A 17384-nucleotide genomic window follows, 5' to 3' on the forward strand; every position below is an offset into this window, starting at 1 on the left:
TTATTATATAAAAAAAAAATGTAAGATTAAAAAGTAGGGTCATTATAGCAACCCCAGTTCTACACCCAGCGACCTAATCAGGAGATTCTTGGGGAGGCTAAAAGAGGCATAATTCCACCGTAATCCGGGAGGATTATCGCTTTATTGGAACTATAGGACATCATTTAAAAAAGAAAAAATGTGCCTAATCGTGCAATTGTTTAAGTACAACTTTTCACTTCTTCAGATTTAAATTTCCTTTAAAAAAACAAAAACATTTAAACATTCAATTAAATCTGTATCGCTTTATTATAATGTAATTGAAAAGTGGGCTTTGGAAGATTGTTTGTTTCATGAACACATTCAGACACCCCTGGTTGCCCAGGTCTAGCCCAGAGTAGACACCCCTGGTTGCCCAGGTCTAGCCCAGAGTAGACACCCCTGGTTGCCCAGGTCTAGCCCAGAGTAGACACCCCTGGTTGCCCAGGTCTAGCCCAGAGTAGACACCCCTGGTTGCCCAGGTCTAGCCCAGAGTAGACACCCTGGTTGCCCAGGTCTAGCCCAGAGTAGACACCCCTGGTTGCCCAGGTCTAGCCCAGAGTAGACACCCTGGTTGCCCAGGTCTAGCCCAGAGTAGACACCCCTGGTTGCCCAGGTCTAGCCCAGAGTAGACACCCCTGGTTGCCCAGGTCTAGCCCAGAGTAGACACCCCTGGTTGCCCAGGTCTAGCCCAGAGTAGACACCCCTGGTTGCCCAGGTCTAGCCCAGAGTAGACACCCCTGGTTGCCCAGGTCTAGCCCAGAGTAGACACCCCTGGTTGCCCAGGTCTAGCTCAGAGTAGACACCCCTGGTTGCCCAGGTCTAGCTGAGAGTAGACACCCCTGGTTGCCCAGGTCTAGCCCAGAGTAGACACCCCTGGTTGCCCAGGTCTAGCCCAGAGTAGACACCCCTGGTTGCCCAGGTCTAGCCCAGAGTAGACACCCCTGGTTGCCCAGGTCTAGCCCAGAGTAGACACCCCTGGTTGCCCAGGTCTAGCCCAGAGTAGACACCCCTGGTTGCCCAGGTCTAGCCCAGAGTAGACACCCCTGGTTGCCCAGGTCTAGCCCAGAGTAGACACCCCTGGTTGCCCAGGTCTAGCCCAGAGTAGACACCCTGGTTGCCCAGGTCTAGCTGAGAGTAGACACCCCTGGTTGCCCAGGTCTAGCTGAGAGTAGACACCCCTGGTTGCCCAGGTCTAGCCCAGAGTAGACACCCCTGGTTGCCCAGGTCTAGCCCAGAGTAGACACCCCTGGTTGCCCAGGTCTAGCCCAGGTCTAGTAGACACCCCTGGTTGCCCAGGTCTAGCCCAGAGTAGACACCCCTGGTTGCCCAGGTCTAGCCCAGAGTAGACACCCCTGGTTGCCCAGGTCTAGCCCAGAGTAGACACCCCTGGTTGCCCAGGTCTAGCCCAGAGTAGACACCCTGGTTGCCCAGGTCTAGCCCAGAGTAGACACCCCTGGTTGCCCAGGTCTAGCCCAGAGTAGACACCCCTGGTTGCCCAGGTCTAGCCCAGAGTAGACACCCCTGGTTGCCCAGGTCTAGCCCAGAGTAGACACCCCTGGTTGCCCAGGTCTAGCCCAGAGTAGACACCCCTGGTTGCCCAGGTCTAGCCCAGAGTAGACACCCATGGTTGCCCAAGTCTAGCCCAGAGTAGACACCCCTGGTTGCCCAGGTCTAGCCCAGACACCCCTGGTTGCCCAGGTCTAGCCCAGACACCCCTGGTTGCCCAGGTCTAGCCCAGAGTAGACACCCCTGGTTGCCCAGGTCTAGCCCAGACACCCCTGGTTGCCCAGGTCTAGCCCAGACACCCCTGGTTGCCCAGGTCTAGCCCAGAGTAGACACCCCTGGTTGCCCAGGTCTAGCCCAGACACCCCTGGTTGCCCAGGTCTAGCCCAGACACCCCTGGTTGCCCAGGTCTAGCCCAGAGTAGACACCCCATCTAACCATCTGCCCCTGCAAATCTGCTCTGGTCCCAGAAATGATGAAACATCCATGTGATTATATGCTGGACACTGCCACCCGAAGAGTGACTGTGGAAGTGCATCTAGTTTCCTTCATTTATTTTCCTTCTTCCCTTTCCTTCCTTCCTTCTTTAATGTCACGTGCACAAGTATAGGGATAAATGCCTTTTCTTGCAAGCTTCATATGAAGTATAAAATCAGATGAGCTGGTTCGACGTTAATTATTATTCCATTGAAAATCTGCTTCCAATGATTACCTTAGTAATGAAATGCAGTCATCACTGACTTACCTTTGAACTTTGCCCTCTTTTAGGCACTGCAGCCTGTCCTGATGGCCGATTCTACTGCACCAACCTCGGCTACCGCTCTCACTACATACCATCTTCACGTGTCAATGATGGCATCTGCGGTAATGTTTTCCCTATTGTGCATGGCTAGCAAACTGTAGTGTACTGCACTGTAATGTAATGTACTGTAATATACTGCACTCTACTGTACTTAACTGTAATGTACTGCACTGTAATGCATTGTACTCTACTGTAATGTACGGCACAGCAGTCTACTGTAATGTGCTGTACTGTAATGTACTGTACTGTAATGTACTGTACTGTAATGTACTGTAATGCACTGTACTCTACTGTACTGTAATACACTGTACTCTACTGTAATGTACTGTAATGTACTGTACTCTACTGTAATGTACTGTACTGTAATGTACTGTACTTTACTGTAATGTACTTTACTGTAATGTACTGTACTGTAATGTACTGTACTCTACTGTAATGTACTGTACTCTACTGTAATGTACTGTACTGTAATGTACTGTACTCTACTGTAATGTACTGTAATGTACTCTACTGTAATGTACTGTAATGTACTGTACTCTACTGTAATGTACTGTACTGTACTCTATTGTAATGTACTGTACTCTATTGTAATGTACTGTACTCTATTGTAATGTACTGTACTCTACTGTAATGTACTGTACTCTACTGTAATGTACTGTACTCTACTATAATGTACTGTAATGTACTCTACTGTAATGTAATGTACTGTAATGTAATGCACTCTACTGTAATGTACTGTAGTGTACTGTACTCTACTGTAATGTACTGTACTCTACTGTAATGTACTGTACTCTACTGTAATGTACTGTAATGTACTGTACTCTACTGTATTAACCAGATTAGACTATATACATGTTGAATCCATTTGTTACAGCTTTACTGCCTTTACTTTATTAAGCCAGTCATGCTCTTGTGTAAATGTTGATTAGGTAGTTCGAAGACCAAGGCGTAGTGATTTACAATCATCTTTTGATCCTTCACATTGATGCCACGGACTGCTACTGAATGGGCCACACTGTTGTTTAAACTAGACTACAAACGTCAGCTGTGACTACAGTGGGCTCCACTCCAGTAGGAAGAACACTGTCTCAGTGATGTCCCACTGGTTGGCTCTTCTCTTTGAGAACACATTTTGAATGCTGTCAAAGATTGACATCTTGGAAGTTGTTCTACTTGCTGCCATTCCCTTTAGTTGAGGAAACAAACTGAGATAAAGAGGCAAAACAGTAAACAAGACCCACCCCCCCTCCTCTCCTCCTCTCCCTTCTCCCCCTCTCCCGCTCTTCAGCTTCAACAGCATTCTGTCTTCATCCTCGATTCCCCCCCTCTCCCCCTCCTCCTCTACCTCTCCTCCTCTATCTCTCTTCCTCTACCTCGCCTCCTTGAACAGCATTCTGTTTTCATCCTCAACATCCCTCTCCTCTCTCTCCTCCTCTACATCTCCTCCTCCTCTCTCTCCTCCTCCCTCTCCTCTACCTCTCCTCTCTCTCCTCCTCTCTCTTCTCTCTCCTCCTCTACCTCTCCTCCTCCCTCTCCTCTACCTCTCCTCTACCTCTCCTCCTCTACCTCTCCTCCTCTCTCTCCTCCTCTACCTCTCCTCCTCTCTCTCTCTCCTCTCTCTCCTCCTCCTCTACCTCTCCTCCTCTCCTCTCTCTCATCCTCTACCTCTCTCTCATCCTCTACCTCTCTCTCCTCCTCATGGCGTGTGAAGCCTGCTGCTGTAAATCCTTTAATTAGATCATTTTATCCCCCCTTCCCTCTTGTCTCTGAGCGCTGCAAAGCTTTCAAAAAAATGGAACGTTTCCCGTTATCGCTGCCCCCCCTCCCCGTCACAGGCTTTCCTGGCTGTTTGTGATGGCACACGGCAGCAGCAGGCGATGGAGAAAAAGAAGGAACTAAGGGAGGGGTTTAGTGTCTGACTCCGGTAGCATTTTACCTTCTCATCCTCCCACCTTGAATGGAGCCACTTAGAGTTGGTGGTTTGTCCTCTCGGCTCAGTGAGAGCTTTTAACCGTGTCTGGCTCTGGCACTCTAGCTACTGCTCAACCAATGGGATACCAGCGTAATTGAGGAATTTCCAACTGTGACCGCTCTCATGGCCTCTGGTCGCTCCCTGGCAAGTCCCGGGAATGAAATCCGACCTAGCTAAGTAGTAGTTATTTTGTCAGGTGCTGAACATAGCTGTAGGCATCAGCAGATTGGGATTTTTAAATGGCTGCATTTCAATGATCAATAAGAACGCACAAGAGTGGTTTCGGAGGTCAGTGTGGCACTCTTGTCTTTGTTGAGATCTCGTGTTCTTGTGTACCTCATTGATTTGCCTGGTTTGTAAATACCTTTTTACCGTTCTTCCCTCCAGACTGCTGTGACGCTTCAGATGAGTACAGAAGTCAAACGCCTTGCCAAAACACATGCAGGTCAGTTGGACGGGGGAGTCCGTACTTCTAAAATCATACACCTTAGTTCAGGGGTGGACACCTGCTTGTTTTCTTTTCATTTGGCGCTTATCTGATAGCCCAGAGTAGACACCCCTGGTTGCCCATGTCTAGCCCAGAGTAGACACCCCTGGTTGCCCAGGTCTAGCCCAGAGTAGACACCCCTGGTTTCCCAGGTCTAGCTCAGAGTAGACACCCCTGGTTTCCCAGGTCTAGCTCAGAGTAGACACCCCTGGTTGCCCAGGTCTAGCTGAGAGTAGACACCCCTGGTTGCCCAGGTCTAGCCCAGAGTAGACACCCCTGGTTGCCCAGGTCTAGCCCAGAGTAGACACCCCTGGTTGCCCAGGTCTAGCCCAGAGTAGACACCCCTGGTTGCCCAGGTCTAGCCCAGAGTAGACACCCCTGGTTGCCCAGGTCTAGCCCAGAGTAGACACCCCTGGTTGCCCAGGTCTAGCCCAGAGTAGACACCCCTGGTTGCCCAGGTCTAGCCCAGAGTAGACACCCCTGGTTGCCCAGGTCTAGCCCAGAGTAGACACCCCTGGTTGCCCAGGTCTAGCCCAGAGTAGACACCCCTGGTTGCCCAGGTCTAGCCCAGAGTAGACACCCCTGGTTGCCCAGGTCTAGCTCAGAGTAGACACCCCTGGTTGCCCAGGTCTAGCCCAGAGTAGACACCCCTGGTTGCCCAGGTCTAGCCCAGAGTAGACACCCCTGGTTGCCCAGGTCTAGCCCAGAGTAGACACCCCTGGTTGCCCAGGTCTAGCTCAGAGTAGACACCCCTGGTTGCCCAGGTCTAGCCCAGAGTAGACACCCCTGGTTGCCCAGGTCTAGCCCAGAGTAGACACCCCTGGTTGCCCAGGTCTAGCCCAGAGTAGACACCCCTGGTTGCCCAGGTCTAGCCCAGAGTAGACACCCCTGGTTGCCCAGGTCTAGCCCAGAGTAGACACCCCTGGTTGCCCAGGTCTAGCCCAGAGTAGACACCCCTGGTTGCCCAGGTCTAGCCCAGAGTAGACACCCCTGGTTGCCCAGGTCTAGCCCAGAGTAGACACCCCTGGTTGCCCAGGTCTAGCCCAGAGTAGACACCCCTGGTTGCCCAGGTCTAGCTCAGAGTAGACACCCCTGGTTGCCCAGGTCTAGCCCAGAGTAGACACCCCTGGTTGCCCAGGTCTAGCCCAGAGTAGACACCCCTGGTTGCCCAGGTCTAGCCCAGAGTAGACACCCCTGGTTGCCCAGGTCTAGCCCAGAGTAGACACCCCTGGTTGCCCAGGTCTAGCCCAGAGTAGACACCCCTGGTTGCCCAGGTCTAGCCCAGAGTAGACACCCCTGGTTGCCCAGGTCTAGCCCAGAGTAGACACCCTGGTTGCCCAGGTCTAGCCCAGAGTAGACACCCCTGGTTGCCCAGGTCTAGCCCAGAGTAGACACCCCTGGTTGCCCAGGTCTAGCCCAGAGTAGACACCCCTGGTTGCCCAGGTCTAGCCCAGAGTAGACACCCCTGGTTGCCCAGGTCTAGCCCAGAGTAGACACCCCTGGTTGCCCAGGTCTAGCCCAGAGTAGACACCCCTGGTTGCCCAGGTCTAGCCCAGAGTAGACACCCCTGGTTGCCCAGGTCTAGCCCAGAGTAGACACCCCTGGTTGCCCAGGTCCAGCCCAGAGTAGACACCCCTGGTTGCCCAGGTCCAGCCCAGAGTAGACACCCCTGGTTGCCCAGGTCCAGCCCAGAGTAGACACCCCTGGTTGCCCAGGTCTAGCCCAGAGTAGACACCCCTGGTTGCCCAGGTCTAGCCCAGAGTAGACACCCCTGGTTGCCCAGGTCTAGCCCAGAGTAGACACCCCTGGTTGCCCAGGTCTAGCCCAGAGTAGACACCCCTGGTTGCCCAGGTCTAGCCCAGAGTAGACACCCCTGGTTGCCCAGGTCCAGCCCAGAGTAGACACCCCTGGTTGCCCAGGTCTAGCCCAGAGTAGACACCCCTGGTTGCCCAGGTCTAGCCCAGAGTAGACACCCCTGGTTGCCCAGGTCTAGCCCAGAGTAGACACCCCTGGTTGCCCAGGTCTAGCTCAGAGTAGACACCCCTGGTTGCCCAGGTCTAGCTCAGAGTAGACACCCCTGGTTGCCCAGGTCTAGCCCAGAGTAGACACCCCTGGTTGCCCAGGTCTAGCCCAGAGTAGACACCCCTGGTTGCCCAGGTCTAGCCCAGAGTAGACACCCCTGGTTGCCCAGGTCTAGCCCAGAGTAGACACCCCTGGTTGCCCAGGTCTAGGAGCTGGAGTGTGTTCCCATTGGCATGCCATCCGACATCCCAACCTGTTTGAAATGGATATGATTTGCGTTTCAGAAAGGATTTTTTGTTGTTGGTATGAATAGTCAAATAAATGTTCCTGTTGTCCTAACCGTTCCGTAGAGATACGTGTAGGGGATCAGAGCCTGTTGGGCCTACGTGACAATGATAACCAGTGAACCTTTCTCATACTGAATGTTAGCACCAGGGGGCATGTTGTCACTGTGCTAGAGACAGAGGGCTGTGTTGACATAACAGGATCCCTTTAGCAACTCAATTCTTAATGTGAATACATCATGGATAACAAGAGTTCAATAGCCACCACCTCATTGGCTTCTCATTTTGCCGTCTTATTGTGCTTGTTTACCAAATGGAAGTAGAATGGATAGTAACAACAGCAGCCTCTCAGTTCAATTGAGACGTTGTGGATATTTTCATTCGGGATAATTGGTTTGTTTCCAAACGTCTGAACAACACTTTTAGATTTGTTGTCAAAACAACGAAGGGCTCTAATTCCACTTAAGAAATGCTTGAAAGGAAAAAAGGATTCTTTAAATATATATACGAGGTGTGCGTACATTTCTCAGAAGCATATTATTTAGCTAGACTCTCTTATGACTCCAAGTCAAAGCATAGCCACAACCTCAATTAGTAAAACACCCCTAATTGCATTGATGTTCATTGCCACGACTAGCACATGGGTACACCTTTGGCAAACACAAGCACCAATATAGGTTTAATTTAATTATGCCATATGCCTCAAAACTGCAAACAAACAAAAATATTATACCTAATTTTCGACCTCACAACCTCCTACCCTCTACTGTATCTCGGGCAAATATCTGCTCTTCCACAGAATCCACCTCTAGCTCATGTACCAAGTTATTTTCCCATTTGTACTGGGGGAGTACACTGTGAGCTCTCCAGCATTGGCCCATGGCATCACTGTTAGAAGAGGATGGGAGGTGTCCGTGGAGACAACAGACGGTGGGTATTTCTCAGTAGTGACGGCCGCGTTTACTTTCTTCCAGGAATCTGGGACAGAGGGAGCGAGCGGAGGTGGAGGGCCAGACGAGGGTCCTGGGTGAGAGGCTGAGACTCAAGCAGCTGGTGATTGAGGAAGGCGTCCTCACCTGGCGGGAGAAACAGGTAGATATAGCAGTGGTAATATACACTGGCTCCCTGTCTGACCGTCACCCAGGGAAATCAGTGTGTTCCTACCCTGCCCAATCCTCCACGTCTCCTAGACATATAGTTGATACCAGAATACACGTTGCAACCATGCCACGTGTTGCTATGGTTACTGTTTAAACTAGCACCTACCCTAATGTATGTACATGCTTAACTACTAACACAATGTTATAACAGCTGTCATGCTTAGTACCACCACCACCACTACTACGACAGCCATCCGTAATCACTCACATCCACCATACTTAGCCGACTACGATGACACGCAATAGTCACGGAATAGTCAGCCGACTACGATGACACGCAATAGACACGGAATAGTCAGCCGACTACGATGACACGGAATAGTCAGCCGACTACGATGACACGGAATAGTCAGCCGACTACGATGACACGCAATAGTCAGCCGACTACGATGACACGGAATAGTCAGCCGACTACGATGACACGGAATAGTCAGCCGACTACGATGACGCGGAATAGTCAGCCGACTACGATGACACGGAATAGTCAGCCGACTACGATGACACGCAATAGTCAGCCGACTACGATGACACGCAATAGTCAGCCGACTACGATGACACGGAATAGTCAGCCGACTACGATGACACGGAATAGTCAGCCGACTACGATGACACGGAATAGTCACGGAATAGTCAGCCGACTACGATGACACGGAATAGTCACGGAATAGTCAGCCGACTACGATGACACGCAATAGTCAGCCGACTACGATGACACGCAATAGTCAGCCGACTACGATGACACGGAATAGTCAGCCGACTACGATGACGCGGAATAGTCACGGAATAGTCAGCCGACTACGATGACACGGAATAGTCACGGAATAGTCAGCCGACTACGATGACGTGGAATAGTCAGCCGACTACGATGACACGGAATAGCCGACTCAGTCGCAACACAGATGCACACACGGACACCCTCCTCTGATTGCCAGCTGACAGGCTTCTTATACCCAGGGCAGGTTTTGTTGAATATTTCGGGTCAATGTTCTGTTTTTGTGTGTAGGTGATTGACAGATCCAGGCTTGTACAACCCCCCCCTGCCCCTACTGCAGTTCTCGATCCTCTGATCTGAATGTGTCTCTGTTGATATGGCAGAGTGCTTTAGGGGCTACTCCTAGGAACCTTACACAATGACCCCAAGGGAACCTATCCCGAGGGGAGACTGTTAGAAGAACACCAGACCTTTTAGAGACATTGCTGGAATAATGTATCCTATTGGAATTTTTATATATTTTATATTTATATATTACATTATATATATATTTATAATTTTTTTCGTGTTGAGTCAACAGTACCTTCCAGCGTACTGAATAAATAATATTTAATAATAATAATAAATCATATTTTCTATTATGTTTCTGTTTTGTTTTACAAAAAGATTGAGGACTAGATTGAATGACAGTTTACATACCGTAAAAGACAATGAAGGACATTCCAACTTTTTTGTAAATCTGCCATCAACGTTTGCCACCAAAATAATATCGTTTTTAGTCTTGTGTCGGGTTGATGGTAGCTACTCATGCTAGCATGTTAGCACTTAGGCTAGTTGTTTAGGCTTTAAGTTTGATAATGTAGTCTGGAGGCACTTGTTTACCCAGACAGTGCTATACATTGGAGCAGGTATGCTCGGCGCTAACTCAAAATGGACTCCATAAATCACTCTGGCTGCTGAATGTGGATAAGGAAGGAACATACCCCAGAAAGCTAGTCATCCCTATCGTAACCACAGCTCTAGAATTCATCATTGCATTATGAGAAACTCTCAGAGGGGATATTTGAAAGTAATACACACACACACACACACACACACACACGTTTTGTTCATTAATTGGACTATTACAGAGAGTGATGATAGTCTATGCTTCTCTGTCATTCAGTGTCATTTTGGAGCCACGGCAACACAGCCTGGCGCTGGTGATTTAAATAGTCCATTGTGTAGGCCTCTCTGCTTTTACAGCAGAGCTGCTGCTGTGAATACAGAAAGAGAGAGAGAGAGAGAGAAAATAACTGAATAGGAGGCTCAATACTTGAGATTCATCATTAAATCCATTCAGGCCCCACTCTTTAAATGAATGAGATACAATTTAAGGAGTTGTACATTTGCACCCACTTCCATGACTTCTACACAACACATTTTGCCCCCCTCTTTCCTTTTCATACAGCGAAACATGCACAGAAAGGTTTCCATGCTTGACCATTAAGTTTGCCCAAGATATACCGTCTTAACTTTTATTTAGTAACGTAATTACGTAATAAATGTGTGATGCGTTGTAATGTTGCGTTAGGTTGCCATAGGGGCTTATGTGTTGCGTTGAGTTGAGGATGTCTTCCATTTTGTCTTCCATCTCCTCAGGCCCAGCTGCGTGACCTGCAGCGGGTCTCTGACGACCTACAGACCCAACTGGATGATCTCAGGAAGGAGGAGGCAAGGAGGAAGGAGGAGGCAGACGCACTCAGAGAGCGGGAGATGGGGGCACGGGAAACGGCGGACAACAGTAAGTGTCATGACAACCAATAGAGTAGTGACAGGGGCTACACGGACAGCGATTGTTAAGGCCAGTGCTCGGGTCAAGCTTCCATATAAGGTAATAGTATTCGTTTTGGCACCGAGTGTCGGGGATGAGGTTGTTGTCAGAGTAACGGGTCGTCTTCCATTCTTTGATAGAAGTGAATTGACCCCAACTCTGCAGGGCCGCATTTAGGGTGACATATTGGAGGGCCACAGTTAGGACGAGGTGTGTTTTAAAAACGGGTGCTTTCCGCATCGTAGAAATATGTATATCGGAATGCTGACTAACAGCAAATTTTCATATGGCTTCCTTCCTGTACGTCCTCTTGATGTTGGAGTGACAAGTTTACTCTGAGTCATAGGGAATATTCCCTTACCACAGTGTGAGTAGGGTTGCAAAGCTACTGGGTAATTTATCAAAGTTACCCGAATCGTCAGTAATTTTGGTAGAAAACAGAAAATCTTTGGCAATCTATCATAACTTTGGTAATTTAATATATAGTATTCATCAATATCTGTGTCCACATGGTTCAAGAGAAAATAGCCAAATTTAATGGAGAAAAAAAAGCATAGAATCAACAAAATAAATTGTCCAAATATTGACTTTTTTCAAAACTGTTTTGACGGCAAAACATTCACAACATTTGCATATTTACATAATAAAAAATATTTAAAGGATATGTCATACTGAAACCCTCATATTAAACACCAGTGGTATTCACGAAGATAATGGTTTATGTTAAGGATAATGTTTTACTGATTTCTCATTCTATTTTAATGATTTGATATATTTTACATGTGATAAGGCCACAAAGAAGAACAGAGATAATTACAGACACCTATGATGATCTGAAGGACCCAAAAGGGCCACGAGATATCTTGGTTGATTAGATTACATAAAATCTTTGAAAGACACCAACATTCTGGTAGTTTACTGGTAAAGTTTCCAGTAGGACATGCATTTAATACTGATTTTCTGGGGCTGGGGCTAGTTGGGTTTGGCTGGGGGAAACTCATGGTTTTACACTCCCTGTGCAGGGACTTCAAATCCATTACGTGGGGAGCAAAGCAAAGGTTTGGATATTTAAATTGGATCAGAATTGGGCCTCTGTGTAGTTTGCATAATTAATCGCCTGTGATTCAGTGGCAAAGTGGGGACAGAGAGCGGCAGCCAGGAAATCCCGAAGGAATTAGTCACTCACTTTATCAAACATTCCCATTATACACCCCCCTTCCCCTGTCAACCAATCTTAATGGAGACGTAATTTAATAGGCCACCATTTTAGGCAGCCTGTGTGTTATTAGTAAGGCCTAAATGTTAACTGTGGTATGGTGTTGTACCTAGATCTTCCATCTTCTTCTTTTCATTTACAACTGTCCTCCGTGTCCTCAAGCTTCAAGATTGATTTGCTGTCGAGGCCCATCTTGCCACCTCCGGGGTGGGGGAGTTTTGGATCGGGGCGGTGGAAAGGTCACTTGACTTTGGCATCGCCGCCGAGCCCCCATCCATCAGCCTCCCGCGGTGCCAGCTGACCTTTCCCAGGGGCACGTTTTAATGACACGTTAATGACACGCGTGTGTGCGTCGCCTCGGCCGTGTTCCGGAGGGGCACACGGTCTCCCTTTCTGCATCCTTTTCATCGCATCTTCTGTGCGTTAAAGCCATTTCGTTTTCACTTCCCACGCTAAGGGGGGCGGTAGCATGTAGCTGTGTATGTTCTGCTTACTCATGGCCATTTCTGTGTGTGGAACTGTAGATGTGTATTTCGGGAATCAGTAGGTATGGTGAGGTTTTCGTCGTCGGACCGAAAGGCAAAGTGGACCTAGCCGACCAGCCAGCTATCCAGAACCACGATGCGTGACATTAAATATTGATTAATTCAGGACTCGCCTTTTTACACAATAAATGAACAGCACTTTATAAATCCCTGATGGTCCCTTAGCGTTGCTGTTTGGTCAGGGAGCCTGTCAGGGAGCCGGTCAGGGATCCTGTCAGGGAGCCGGTCAGGGAGCCGGTCAGGGAGCCTGTCAGGGAGCCTGTCAGGGAGCCGGTCAGGGAGCCTGTCAGGGAGCCTGTCAGGGAGCCTGTCAGGGAGCCGGTCAGGGAGCCGGTCAGGGAGCCGGTCAGGGAGCCGGTCAGGGAGCCGGTCAGGGAGCCGGTCAGGGATCCGGTCAGGGATCCGGTCAGGGAGCCGGTCAGGGAGCCTGTCAGGGAGCCGGTCAGGGAGCCCGTCAGGGAGCTTGTCAAGGAGCCGGTCAGGGAGCCGGTCAGGGAGATGCATGCCTTCAGATATCATTCCCTCGAATTAAAACGCTCAGGCCAACCTGAGCGAACATGAACGCATAAATATTTACCTTGATTGGATATATATTGTGGTCTGATTTTTCTCTAGGTCCTTCATTTCTCTGCTTGTGTTTGCTTAAGTCATTATATATGCCATTCTGACTCTCTCATGTTCCCTTGTTTGTAGAGGCAAGCAGTCTGCTACATCAGCAGATCCCGTCTTTATCCGTTCATAATATGGTATACCTTTTGTTTGTTTGCGGGTTCGTTTTCTGCGTGTAGATTTGATCAGTGGTGTAAAGTACGTAAGTAAAAATTACTTTAAGATGCAACTGAAGTAGTTCTTTGGGGGGAAATCTGTGCTTTAGTATTTTATGACTACTTTTACTTCACTATAATTCCTAAAGAAAATAATGTGCCTTTTACTCGATACATTTTCCCCTGACACCCAAAAGTACTCATTTCATTTTGAATGATTAGCAGGACAGGAAAATGGTCCAATTCACGCACTTCAAAAGAAAAGAAAAGAACATCCCTGGTCATCCCTACTGCCACTGATCTGGAGGACTCACTAAACAGAGAACATCCCTGGTCATTCCTACTGCCTCTGATCTGGTGGACTCACTAAACAGAGAACATCCCTGGTCATTCCTACTGCCTCTGATCTGGTGGACTCACTAAACAGAGAACATTCCTGGTCATCCCTACTGCCTCTGATCTGGTGCTCACTAAACAGAGAACATCCCTGGTCATCCCTACTGCCTCTGATCTGGTGCTCACTAAACAGAGAACATCCCTGGTCATCCCTACTGCCTCTGATCTGGAGGGCTCACTAAACAGAGAACATCCCTGGTCATCCCTACTGCCTCTGATCTGGTAGACTCACTAAACAGAGAACATCCCTGGTCATCCCTACTGCCTCTGATCTGGTAGACTCACTAAACAGAGAACATCCCTGGTCATCCCTACTGCCTCTGATCTGGTGCTCACTAAACAGAGAACATCCCTGGTCATTCCTACTGCCTCTGATCTGGTGGACTCACTAAACAGAGAACATTCCTGGTCATCCCTACTGCCTCTGATCTGGTGCTCACTAAACAGAGAACATCCCTGGTCATCCCTACTGCCTCTGATCTGGAGGACTCACTAAACAGAGAACATCCCTGGTCATTCCTACTGCCTCTGATCTGGTGCTCACTAAACAGAGAACATCCCTGGTCATCCCTACTGCCTCTGATCTGGTGCTCACTAAACAGAGAACATCCCTGGTCATCCCTACTGCCTCTGATCTGGAGGGCTCACTAAACAGAGAACATCCCTGGTCATCCCTACTGCCTCTGATCTGGTAGACTCACTAAACAGAGAACATCCCTGGTCATCCCTACTGCCTCTGATCTGGTAGACTCACTAAACAGAGAACATCCCTGGTCATCCCTACTGCCTCTGATCTGGTGCTCACTAAACAGAGAACATCCCTGGTCATCCCTACTGCCTCTGATCTGGTGCTCACTAAACAGAGAACATCCCTGGTCATCCCTACTGCCTCTGATCTGGAGGGCTCACTAAACAGAGAACATCCCTGGTCATCCCTACTGCATCTGATCTAGTGGACTCACTAAACAGAGAACATCCCTGGTCCTCCCTACTGCCACTGATCTGGAGGACTCACTAAACAGAGAACATCCCTGGTCATCCCTACTGCCTCTGATCTGGTGGACTCATTAAACAGAGAACATCCCTGGTCATCCCTACTGCCACTGATCTGGTAGACTCACTAAACAGAGAACATCCCTGGTCATCCCTACTGCCTCTGATCTGGTGCTCACTAAACAGAGAACATCCCTGGTCATCCCTACTGCCTCTGATCTGGTGCTCACTAAACAGAGAACATCCCTGGTCATCCCTACTGCCTCTGATCTGGAGGGCTCACTAAACAGAGAACATCCCTGGTCATCCCTACTGCATCTGATCTAGTGGACTCACTAAACAGAGAACATCCCTGGTCCTCCCTACTGCCACTGATCTGGAGGACTCACTAAACAGAGAACATCCCTGGTCATCCCTACTGCCACTGATCTGGAGGACTCACTAAACAGAGAACATCCCTGGTCATCCCGACTGCCTCTGATCTGGTGGACTCATTAAACAGAGAACATCCCTGGTCATCCCTACTGCCACTGATCTGGAGGACTCACTAAACAGAGAACATCCCTTGTCATCCCTACTGCCTCTGATCTGGTAGACTCACTAAACAGAGAACATCCCTGGTCATCCCTACTGCCTCTGATCTGGTGCTCACGAAACAGAGAACATCCCTGGTCATCCCTACTGCCTCTGATCTGGTAGACTCACTAAACAGAGAACATCCCTGGTCATCCCTACTGCCTCTGATCTGGTGCTCACTAAACAGAGAACATCCCTGGTCATCCCAGCTGCCTCTGATCTGGAGGGCTCACTAAACAGAGAACATCCCTGGTCATCCCTACTGCATCTGATCTAGTGGACTCACTAAACAGAGAACATCCCTGGTCCTCCCTACTGCCTCTGATCTAGTGGACTCACCATACACACGTGCTTCGTTTGTAAATTATGTCTGAGTGTTGGAGCGTACCCCTGGCCATCCGTAATTAAGAAAATGGTGCTGTCTGTTTTGCTTAATATAAGGAATTTGTAATGATTTTCTCTCAATTCCATTTACTTTTGATACATACGTATATTTCAGACCAAATACTTTTAGATTTTTACTCAAGTAGTGTTTTACTGGGTGATTTCCACTTATACTTGAGTCATTTTCGATTAAGGTATCTTTACTTTTACTCAAGTATGACAATTGAGTGCCTTTTTCACCACTGTAGGTTTGTGTGAATGCCCTCTGTATGTTGTACAATGCATCATTAGTGTGTGTGTGTGTGTGTGTGTGTGTGTGTGTGTGTGTGTGTGTGTGTGTGTGTGTGTGTGTGTGTGTGTGTGTGTGTGTGTGTGTGTGTGTGTGTGTGTGTGGCGTGAGGTACAGGGTCTTGGAGTCAACTCTATGCTATATTTAAGCACAAAGGCACGAGAGGGTGTGGTATATGGCCAATATACCACGGCTAAGGGCTGTTCTTACGCACGACGCAATACAGAGTGCCTGGACACAGCCCTTAGCCGTGGTATATTGGTCATATATCACAACCCCAGAGGTGCCTTATTGCTATTATAAACTGGTTATCAACGTAATCAGAGCAGTAAAAATACCTTTGTTTGTCCCCTGGTTTACGGTCTGATATACCACGGCTGTTAGCCAATCAGCATTCAGGGTTCGAACCACCCAGTTTATAATAGCATTCATTACCACTGCTTATAGTAGGTCTCATGCCTCCTTGTTGCCAGTTCCTGGAGTGGTGAACTGAACTGGCAAGTCACACCTCTGTTAAGCAGGGCTGTGGATGTCCTTCTGTTTCATCTGCTCAGGGGCCTAAACATTTCAGACTGCCTTTCCCTTCCCAGCTACAACCAAACATGATGATATTTTAAGCTACCACATTCCACACACCACTAAAGCGTGAAACACCAAAACAATAGGTACTTATCACAGTGGGGAGGCCGTTCCTTCTCTTGCGAGAAACAAAAGTGTAAGCTGCTGCATGCCGACCCTGTAGTGACGAACCTAACGATTTTATTTGTGGTATCGCAATGCTCGCCGGTTCCCAACAAAAAGTGCATGTTCGCCGTACATCCACGGGTGAGCCAGTCACTCTTCATATGTAGGCTATGGGGTGGTAGCTCGCTAAGTGCACGGACGCAATGCGCACAACGCTAAATTCTTCACCCAAGCTAGGAACTAGTAATGACATCATAATTACATTGGATTAGCTAGTTTCCATGAAATGGCTGCCGAGTTAGTGCAGTGTCCGTAGCTAGCTAGCTATGTTGTGCTAGGTAGCGAATATGTAAACGTTAGCTAGCAAAACATTTGGCTATGGGCTGCCACTGGCAGTATGGGATTAAGGAGAGTGTATTCAATTGTTCTTCATCATCTTGCTAGGTAGTTATCTAGCTGAGACCATCTGGCTAGTAACAACAAGGGTTTATTATACAAAATAGCAACATTAGTGCCAATAGCTTGAAATCTAGACCATAAGCAATGCGCACATATACTCTATGCATTGCCAAACAACACTACTGCCACCTTCTGGTTTGGAGTATGTTAACAAGGCTGAGTGACTGACGACTTCCAAGGTCTTTGCTGTGTGAACAGAAAAGAGATTGACTGCCAACATTCTGTTCAGAGGTGCTAAGTACTGTCGAACAGGCAAACGTTTGACAATCCTACCGGTGTGTTCGGAGCTTTAACATTTTAAC

General features: G+C 48.5%; 1 protein-coding gene across 3 annotated transcripts in view; it reads left to right on the plus strand.

Moving 5' to 3' along the window:
* Positions 1 to 17384, plus strand: part of LOC118371767 (glucosidase 2 subunit beta-like) — a 317257-nt gene that overhangs the window by 3121 nt on the left and 296752 nt on the right. For all 3 annotated transcript variants that reach the window (XM_052459258.1, XM_052459259.1, XM_052459260.1), the window contains exons 3-6: positions 2293 to 2388; positions 4686 to 4743; positions 8066 to 8183; positions 10605 to 10746. In XM_052459258.1, the coding sequence (XP_052315218.1) occupies positions 2293 to 2388; positions 4686 to 4743; positions 8066 to 8183; positions 10605 to 10746 (414 nt within the window). The remainder of the gene's footprint in view (positions 1 to 2292; positions 2389 to 4685; positions 4744 to 8065; positions 8184 to 10604; positions 10747 to 17384) is intronic.

Source organism: Oncorhynchus keta, chromosome 13, assembly GCF_023373465.1.
Source record: "Oncorhynchus keta strain PuntledgeMale-10-30-2019 chromosome 13, Oket_V2, whole genome shotgun sequence".
NCBI classification, from domain to species: Eukaryota; Metazoa; Chordata; class Actinopteri; order Salmoniformes; family Salmonidae; genus Oncorhynchus; species Oncorhynchus keta.